At 40.7% G+C, this 10,346-nt stretch overlaps 1 protein-coding gene across 1 annotated transcript; it reads left to right on the top strand.

The window, feature by feature from the left end:
* Positions 1 to 6,278: 6,278 nt before the first annotated feature.
* LOC120105646 (protein SCAR2-like) lies at positions 6,279 to 7,785 on the top strand. Its single transcript, XM_039118303.1, has 4 exons — positions 6,279 to 6,309; positions 6,950 to 7,113; positions 7,489 to 7,612; positions 7,687 to 7,785. The coding sequence occupies exons 2-4, from the start codon at positions 6,990 to 6,992 to the stop codon at positions 7,730 to 7,732; spliced, it is 294 nt and encodes a 97-aa protein (XP_038974231.1). The 5' UTR covers positions 6,279 to 6,309; positions 6,950 to 6,989; the 3' UTR covers positions 7,733 to 7,785.
* The last annotated feature ends 2,561 nt before the right edge of the window (positions 7,786 to 10,346 follow it).

The following is a 10,346-nucleotide window of genomic DNA, read 5'->3' as shown; positions in this document are numbered from 1 at the left end:
ACAGCAGCTCTTCACGATGCAGTGAGAAACTTCAACTCATCTCCTCATAAGAGAAAGTTTCTGATTACAGTGCTGGTGAGGAAGATGAACTATTAAGCTTTTCTTCTCTTTTTTTCCGTAGAAACTTTTTGTTTTCAATAGAATCTTTTTTCTTTCCTTCTTGTTTCCATTCTAAGGTTCCCTCGTATTTATAGACAAATTTTTCGGCGAGATTTGAATTCCTTTCTTTTCGTTCTGATGAGAATCTTTTTCTGTTACAGAAGAAGACAAAAATTGTTCATAGCTTCCCGTTGTAGTCCCAGCAGTACAAGGGTCGACTCATGTATCTCAAGGGTCGACTCATATGTTCTTTCTGGATCGACACTTCAAATCGTGGAGAGAGCTTTTGCTGTGTCAACTTCAAAGGGTCGACTCTTAATTCTTAAGGGTCGGCTCATCTTCATCAGGAGTCGCCTCTTTAAACACAAGGGTCGGGTCACGCTTTAATTTTTCGGCCGATGCTGAGACTGAGCAGGGGTCGACTCTTCAATTTCGGGGGTCGACTCATTTTGAACAAGGGTCCACTCTTCAAGCTTTTCTCAGGCGACAAAAAACTTTCTGTTTACTACACAAGGGTCGACTCATGTTTTGCGGGGTTCAACTCTTTGACTGTGTTCCTTGAATAAAACTTATCAGAATCAACTTAAACTTGTCCTTTTTGCTTAGAAGTTGACTCAATTCTTTCAAATAGAGAACTTTAGACTTCTTCTCTGATCTCCATGGACTAGATTAAGATCAATTCCTTTTAGAACATGTCCAATGAGATATTTGCGAAGAACTTAAGATTTTGCAGTGCTTCAATTCTTCTGATTTTTTTTGACTTATAAAACTTCACAATTAAGCCAATGTCATTAGTACACAACATGATCTGAAGTATTTTGTAATCATCAAAATTCATCCTTTAGGGTTGACAAATTGTTTAATAGGAAATAATGTTGAACTTAAATTTGGATAGTAGCATGGATAGTTAATATGTAAGATGACTGAAACTTGTGAGTATTAAAATACCCTATCTTGGAGGCTATCCAATGAAGAGATCTACTTGCCTTGAGATAAGGGCAATTAAGGTCAAATCATAACTAAATAAACTCAGATTGAATCAGCATACAACCTCATAATTCCAAGCCAAGCAAAAATATTAGATAATGTTCAATCACATGTCACTCCATAATGGTCAAATATATGTATACTATTATACATATATTATGTATTAGATAAATAGAAAACCTTTGGATAAATAATGTTTCATTCCTTAAATCAATGAAACATTAATTATAGCTTGAAATCAAGCTTGCACTAAGCTAGATTCAAGCTCGAAATGAATGTAGCTTGATATATGAAGATCAAGTTCATGAGTTAAGCTTGTGCTATTAACCATGATATTAATTTTTTGTTACCTAACCATGATATATTTGGAGGATTTTGAGAGTCTAAGCTCAATGAGGAAATGATAAATAGGAAGAGGAAAGGAGGTGATCTTATGGGAGCTTGACCAAAGGAATATAGCATTGTTAGTGATGTGTCATGGACTCATAGCCTAATAGCTCAAGCTATTAGATGAGGACGACCAGCCCGAGCTTATAAACGATATGGCACCCATCTAGTCAGTCGATGTGGGACTATGACAATCTCCCTTACTCAACCTTATGATGCCCTCATCATGCATTGGCTAGTACTCGAGAAGGAGGCTCAATAACTTGTATCCCAGTGAAGGACCACATTACTGATAAGGGTTATACGAGATTGGCTCTAATACCACCTGTCTTAGATTCACAAAGCAAAAGCTTAAGTTTTTGGATTATGAGTCTAAAAAATAAGCTGGAGATAGAGGGGAGTGCTGAAGAGAAAGATAAGCTCAATTTTGGCTTGTTTTGACTTATTTGGCGAGACATCCAAATTGGCTACCAATTGGAGATTCAACTCCTGGCATCACTTCCATTGTCACTTTTTCCATGTCCCATAGGTAAGCTTGGCTTGTAAGATCCTTTTTTAATGTTTTACCTTGTCAATAAATAGACTCATTTTGCTTAGGCAAATTAATATCTCTACTTAATACAATGTAGACATACCAATGAGATCAGTGGGTATCTATGGGGATTCGGGTGGGGAAGGGGAGAGAACTTAAGTAAGACGTCATGGAATGGAGCCTAAACCTTGATTATCACTTTTTCTAGTAGAAATAACAACACATATATCTACAAAAAGCCAATGGAGCTATATAATCTCAATAATGGTCATTGCCATAGCATGCAACTCATCTTTTGCTCAAAAGAAAGAGAGTTGTTAGTTATCTTGGACTTCCAAGAAATGAGGGAAGAACCAAGAAATATGGAAAATAATGTAGTTCCAATCTACTTAATCACTAGCCCAAGTCACATTAGAGAAGGTAGAAGAGCTATAAGCTATAAGCTAGAAGAGCTAGGGAATGGTGAACGTGAGTTAGTAGCAGGAAGATAACGAAGGTATAAGATGCACAAAATGAACTGATGTTAGGGAAAATACAAACTTCTTGTAATGAGCAACATAAACAATATCTAGCTTGGAGACAGTGAGGTCAACAAGGCTAGCCATAAGAAGGTGATACTAAGAAGGATCAGGAAGAGAAGTACCAAAGTTAGGCCATAAGTGATGATTGAGTTTTAATGTAGTCTCATCATTGCATGTTTTGAGTAAGACGATACAAGGAAGCCAGCATATGATACGTGATATATATTAAGACTGACCACAACTCACCAAAGGGGCCGCCCAACCAAAGCTCGCTACGAAGCCAAGCGCCACCAGTCAGGGCCAGCCACTTGGCACGTCCGAAAGAACCCAGCTAGAATTTCAAAATCTTCTCACAACTGGCAAAACCCTAGCTGAGATTCGAGACAATCTTCGAAATCACACCGACCTACCAGGTAGGGTGCGATTCTAGCCTACCAATCCTGGCCTACTAAACCTGGCCGATCCATATGCCAGAACTCCATGGCGATAGGCTCTCGCTTTCACCTATACAACCAACTCTTTGGGGGATGTTTCAGATAAGTGCTCATGTTCCCTGACTATCATCTTGACCAAGGAATCGAAGGGTCCCGTGCTAGACACATCCCAACAAGAGGATTTCCTCATCTGTGTTGTTTTAGGTTGGAGTATAGAGGCGGACCAGCAACTTGGCAAATGCCACCCGCATTAGAACTCAACCTGGCATGGTCCTAACAGCCGATCGTCGAGCCCTCCAGTACTAATGCTTCATTCGCTCGACGCTTAGAGTAGGCCGATTCAAAGCGGCAACAAATTGACGCTAGAGAAAGGGTCTGAACCTTCGAACTTGTGGAAAATGAGGGCACATCCCACATTCTTTTTTTGCTTGATCTGAGCACCTTCGGCAACAATCTGACCAGTCAAATGCATCCCACTATGAGCACCGATGAAGATGCTCTCAAGCATGACATGGCAATGTGAATAGATTTTGAAAGTCTTAAGAAGTAATGTAGTGGTCCATGATGGATTATTAAAAATTGTCAACTAAGATTTTGCTTGACATGCAATGTGAATAGACATAATCCTGTCACCAACATATAATAAAAGATTAGTATAGCCTCTATAAGTAAATCAGGCAAACATGGCAAGATCATGGGATCCTAAGTAAAACTTGCACCAATGACAGTGCAATCGAATCGCTCAAAAAGTGCATGAGGAAACTCAAATAAACCGAACAAGACAAATGTGTAACGAAGGATGGAAAAGCTGAAGTGATGGTACTATATAGAGGCCCTCATAAATATCACCATGAAGAAACACATTCTCAGCGGTCTTCGACATGCTCAGCATGTACTACCAGCTAGTTCAGACATCTTGGAGGGTGACTCGGCTACGGTCATCAGCTAGATTCAGAGAGGTTCGAGGGTCGCTGTCAGTGACCATCTATTGCTTCACGACATCTGAATGATGATAAGGGATGAAGGGATTGTCCAGGCTAAGCATGTGTTTAGAGAAGCCACTGGGGCTGCGGATTGGGTGGCCATCTACGTGGCCAACCACGCCGATAGCACCATGTGGGCTGGGGATGAGGAGCTGCCTCAGGAGCTCTGTGATATTCTATTTTCCGACTTTATTGGATGTATCTGGAAGAAGCTACGCACCTCTACGAGCAAGTAAACTACCTATCTGGAAATTCCCTCTTATCTTAAGAAGCAAGCCAACCCAACCAACCTGACGAGAGGTTCCCTGCTTGCTCTCCGATCATAGTTCTATGAAGTGGCTGATTTTTGACTTCGTAACCTGAGTTTAGGCTGTCGTGTGAGTCTAAGGCAAGCGTGCTAATGCGTGCTAGGAGAAGTGGTGAGCTAATGCGGGCGTACTTGCTGCTATTAGAGGTGCGAAGCGGAGATGAAAGTCACAGTTGTTTGCCCGGCCGGGTAAACTTCAGAGTGGAAGGTCCCAGTGGGCGAGGTCCCCGAAGAGAGGGCGAACCCCTAAACGGAGCTACCGGGGTTGCGCGCGAGAGAGTCAGAAAAGAGGTCCCGATCAGGCACTACAGGAACACAATCCCTGGAAAGAAGCTCAAAGTAGGACATGCCAAAGTGGGAGAGTCGCAAGCATAGGGGCTTTATCCGTAAGTGAGTGGCCAGTTAGAGCATGGAGTTGAGAGACCTCAGTCATACACGTGTTGTATGAATTACCTGTTGTAGCAAAACAAAAAAAAAAACACATTCTTCATGCCAAGCCGGTAAAGAATTAAGTGATCAACAGAAATTATAGAAATAAATCTTTACAATAGTCATATGAGCCACCAGTGCAAAAAGTCTCCTTGAAGTCATCCCTATGCTCTTGCTAAAACTCTGAGCTACTAAACGATCCTTATAATAATAAATCTGCAAGAGAAATAGAAACTTTGGCAGTGTCACGCCCCAAACCTATAATCTATGTTCGTGCGACATGGTCGCATGCTCTAACAGATTTATTATAACACCTTTCGACTAGCTTTTTTGGATAAGATCCTTGATTGAGTTTAAATAGAGGGGTATGTGAGGATCCATGCGGGCATGTATTAATCCACATTAGTTATGCATTGAGTAGATCTTAGATACTTATATAAGATCTGACTAGCTTTTTTGGATAAGTTCTAAGTGTTATAGCTAGGAAGCAATAGTACAAGGTCCCTAGTGTCAATGCGCTCAAGAGTAGCAAACTCTTTAGGCCATTGTGTGCCACTCAAGACACTACAAGAAAATGGAGTTTTACCGACCCATTTTTGCCGACACTTTTTACAAGCGTCGGTGATTTTCGGTCTAGCCCCAACATATGCTGACGCTAATTAGCGTCGTGGTAGATTGTGGTCAAGAAGCGGGCCGTTCCCTCTCCTCCTTCCTCCTCTCCGGTGATGAACCGTACATATTAATATTGTGTGGGTGCGGGTTGTCGTCGCAGCGAGAGAACTTCCCTCTCTCCGAAGAAGAGCGCTTCGGGAATGCAGGAAACGGCGCCAGCCAGGATTCTTCCTTGGCTGGAAAGCGAGAAAAAGGACAAGGAGACGCCATGGCCCCTCTTCTCGTCTCTTACAATGCCGATGCTTCCATCCCTTCCTCCTTTAAATCTCCCGCCTTCGATTCGGAGATGCTCCAAGAACCCTAGTTCTCGGCTTCTTTTCGGGTTTCTTGTCTTCTCCAGGTTCTTGCCGATTCCCTGGCTGAAAATCGGACTAGTGCATTCGCCGGAGGCGCGGAAACCCTGGGGATCGAGGGATTTCTTGGAGAAAATGATTTGATTTCGAGACATTTGTGGTTGTTGAGGTATATGATTCTTTCATGAACCTAGCTTGGTTTCTATGTAGAGATCTTTCGGCAAACAGTGCTTCTTGTTAATATCTCTTAGGCTTCTTGGATATGCTCTAGAAATATAGCTCTCTGGACCCCTAATATCTTGAACATCTGTTGTGTCTGATGGAGATTGCTGGAGCTGAGTTCTTGCTGCGGAAACCCTCGGAATTGAGATGTTTTGTGGAGGAAACGCTGTAGTTATTGAGATACGACAACCCTTGTTTGAGGTTATTGCTTGGTTGTCTTTGTGAAATTGCATCGTTGGTATGTGCTGCTTGTGAGGCCGCCAATCAGAGCGGAAAAGATATGCATTTATTCTAGGAAAGAATGAATACTTCAGTCCATACAAGATGAAATGAAAAATCTACATAAATAGAGAGGTGCAGAGAAAGGAGGAAAGAGGAGGAGAAATGGTAGGGATCGTAGCACACTTCCAAGCTATATGACGAGACCCCAACCCTCTCTTCTGGTACCACTTCTTCCTTTTGCTCTCCTTCCTGCATAAAAAACAAAAAGCTTTCCTCTGTTCTCTATTCCTCCGTTGATTTCTCTGCTTCTCTTTGTGTTTTCTGTTATGTTTTCTCTTTTATTTGCTTTCCCTTCTCACTTCTTTGAGCTTTGATGAAGCTGGTAGCTTGTGTAGATGGGCATCCATGTGGGATGGTTTAGTAAGAGATCCCTTTGGGGTTGTTGACTTCTATTTCTTGTCATTTGATGTTTTTCCCATGGATTTGTAGTGATAGAAATGGGTTCGCCCGTATGCATGAGATATTGGAATTTTTAATTTTTTTTTTAATAGACTTGGATTATGGCGATTTCAAATGATACTAGGACTCGTGTATGTTTCATCTGGAAGTGATAAATATGAGGACTGTCAAATAAATTTCTCCATATTTAATAGAATATAAAGGGTACTCAAACAGGAAAGTCTTTGCCTTGGGCTTTTCTTAATCAGGGGACCAAAAATTTGAATGGAGTCTAGAATTATGATGATGTGGACCGTCGAGGTTAGGATTTACTTGGAATCATTTTTCTTGCTTGGAATTTAGGTTGTCCTTCACATTAGAGGGAAAAAATTAATCTAGGTGGTTGTGTGCTTTCTGCCACAGGTTTGCTGCAGAGATATTTCATGACTTGCACGAAGAAGTGATGGCCACGGCTGCTAGAGGGCATGGACTGATGCTTCGTGTCCAGCAGCTAGAGGCAGAATTTCCATCAATCGAGAAGACCTTCTTCACTCAGACAAATAATTCAAGTTTCCCTTGCAATGATGGTTAGCGTGCATTTGTAAATTCTTCAATAATGCTTAATTTGTTGTTGATTTTAAGGTTCAACAAACAAAGTTTTAAAAAAACGATAGGTTCTGTTCGCCAGTTTGGTTAAGTGATGCGGTTCACTTAAGTAGTTTTAGGAATTAACTCACGTCTAAATTAATTGGAAAAAGGAGCTTAGTTAAAAACTTTTTATTACGTATTAGGTTGAATTGTTGTTTGTATCTTTTCTCTTAATGATTATCCTGAAACATTAAAGAAGAAGCAATATTGTGACATCAGAACTGGTAAGAATGTTAATCCCTTGGAAGCATCCAAGTTCCAACATTTTAGTTCATATATATTCTTATGATTGTTGTTAATTGACCATGCTGTAGGCATTGACTGGCATGCTAATATTCAAATGGATCAGAATCTAATCACGCAAGGAGATATGCCTCGTTTTATCGTGGATTCTTATGAAGAGTGTCGTGGTCCACCTCATTTATTTACACTGGACAAGTATGATGGTGACACCGGGACCTCATCTGCGATATTTAAAAGTTGTCTTTGATGACCCGTCCTTGGTCCTTCAGGTTTGATGTTGCTGGCGCCGGTGCATGTTTTAAAAAGATATTCTGATCCCTCTTTCTTTAAGGTGGTGTTAGCCTCCTCTGGAAATGCTGGAAAACAGAGCTCCCAAGAGAAAAGAAAGCTCGTAAGACCAAGGTAATATATTAAAAAGTAGATAATGACAATATGACACATTTGCCATGTTTAGGATTGTGATACGGCTTGTCTGGAGTTTCTTGAGAGTTCTCTTGAAGAGAAACAAGTAAATAAATTAATTTATATATATGGTTTTTTCTTTTTTTTTTAGATTCCTGAGACTTCAAAAGCTCATAGAGATGATGATGATGGAGCTGAATCCCGTCCTGATACCTTCTAGACTTGTATATGTTCTTATTTTGCAAAAGTACATGTAATTCTAAGATATGACAATTTAATATTTTGAATGATTGAATGTTTGTCTCAATATAATGGTAATACAGGTTCATATTGTTATAATGTATTTTTATAATTTACATTCGTATTTTATTTTTTTAAAAAATAGCAATCCCGACGCTTTAAATCATTGGTAAATAAAAGTTAGTGGCACGCCTATGCCCCTACGCCGACGCTTTAAAAACTTTTGCCCACTTCCGGTATCGCCGACGCTTTTGCGACGCTATAAACGTCGGTAAAGATTATAAAAAGCGTCAGGAAAGATGAATTTTCTTGTAGTGAGAGTATCAATAGCCGTGTTGAAAGCTCTAGGCTCCTTATATAATGTTAATGGCAAATTCAAAGTCTGAAATCTTAGTAAAAAACACCTAGGAGCCAGGAGGGAGACATAGAGAAGAGCTTAGTTGCAGCTCAAGAAAGATGCTAGGGATAACGATGCTCAGGAGGGAGAGCGACCACTAGGTGAATATTGCAAGCTAATAACTTGTTAGGAGTACCATAAACAAGTAGAGTGGTAATCTTGATGCCAAGGCCCGGGTTGCTAAAGGAGAAAGGTTAGTCAGAGGCTCAGGGAAGCATGGAACATGGGAGCTTGGAGTAGACATGGATGAATCTACAATCAGAAGATCCAGAACGACAATGTTGAGCACTAGAATAAGACCAGAGACTGCCGACGAGGAAGAATGATAAGAAATATTCCCATGAAAAATAACATCACAAAAGATATGCATGCACCAAAACCATAGGATTACAACATCCAAATCTTTTATGTTCGAGATCAATAACCTAGGAAAACACATCGAGTAGATTGAGGAGAGAGAGTTTGGTGCATTCAAAGGAAAATAGAAGAACAAAGCAACTATAACGGAAAACTCAGATTATCACATCTTGAGGACTCACTACGATTAAGGTTACGAAGAACAAAGTACACTGAATATTGAATGAGATAGACAATCTGAGCAGTGTTAGCCAGAAATGAGGAGGACCAAGAAGCAAAAGAGAATGAGCTGTCTCGATAATGTAAGGATGCTTTTGCCTTAAGCTATACCAATTTTTTTGGAGCGCCATAATAAGAGAGCAAGGAAGAGTCCCTCCAGAAGCTAAGAAGTCAGAAAGTCATGAGTATAAATACTAACGACCAGGAATTGGGAGGAGGGTCTTAATGGCTTAAAGGAAATGAGCGGGAACAATAGCAATAAAGTATTTGTAAATTCTGGCATAGCAGTAAGCAAGAAAGAAAGAATGCAGCAAATAAATCCATGTAAAAATAAAGTAACTCATTAATAAAAGTGATATAGTATCTTTTTCAACCATTTCAAAACAAGTATCCGAGTGAATCAATTCAATAGGTAAAGCAGAAATAGAGTTACTAGACTGAAAGGGAGTTCTGCATGTTTTCCTAAGACACAACCTTTGCAAGATGGCATATCTAGACTAGATGCAGGATCTAAACCTTCAGTATGAATAAGGGCAGTAAGATGAATCACAGAGACAGCCAATGCCGATGATGCATGCCAAGACTCAAAGCTAAGGGTAGAGGAAATGTCTGTAATATGTGACCAAAGAGGTAGGCTCATTTGAAACAGTTTCATCAAATATACTCAGAAAAACTAATCAGAACTACTGGATTTGCTAATCTCGCACATAACAAGATGTGACATTGTAACAACCCAAGATCTCACCCAAAATGGCTAGTCGGAAGGTATTATTTGAGTTCCTTGATCCTGTATAAGTACCCAAGATCTATCCAGCGATAACCGATGTGGGGCTAAACACAACGCCCGCACGGATCCTCACATACTCCCCCCATTCAAGCCCTAACGTCTCGTCAGCTAAGGTTCATATCTATTCAAAATCTAATCACAAACACCAAGATTGGCCCGTGGTCAGCCCTAATGGATCCGTGCTGCAGTGTCTCCTAATCTACATAGGTTATGGGCCGGGTCCGCTCTGATACCATTTATAACAACTCAGGATCTCACCCAAAATGGCTAGCCAGAAGGTATTATTTGGGTTCCTTTATCCTGTATAAGTACCCAAGATCTACCCCAGCGAATAACCGATGTGGGACTAAACACATTGCCCGCACGGGTCCCTCACATACTCTCCCCGTTCAAGCCCTGACATTTTCGTCAGGCTAAGAGTTCAAATCTATTCAAATTTAATCATAAACACCACGATTGGCCCGTGGTCAACCCCAATGGATCCGTGCTGCAGTGTCCCCTAGTCCACATAGGTTATGGGTCGGGTC

The sequence above is a fragment of the Phoenix dactylifera genome, unplaced genomic scaffold (genome assembly GCF_009389715.1).
Source record: "Phoenix dactylifera cultivar Barhee BC4 unplaced genomic scaffold, palm_55x_up_171113_PBpolish2nd_filt_p 000333F, whole genome shotgun sequence".
Classification (NCBI taxonomy): Eukaryota; Viridiplantae; Streptophyta; class Magnoliopsida; order Arecales; family Arecaceae; genus Phoenix; species Phoenix dactylifera.
Note: the sequence above shows the minus strand (reverse complement) of the source record. Positions and strands in the feature narration are given on the sequence as shown.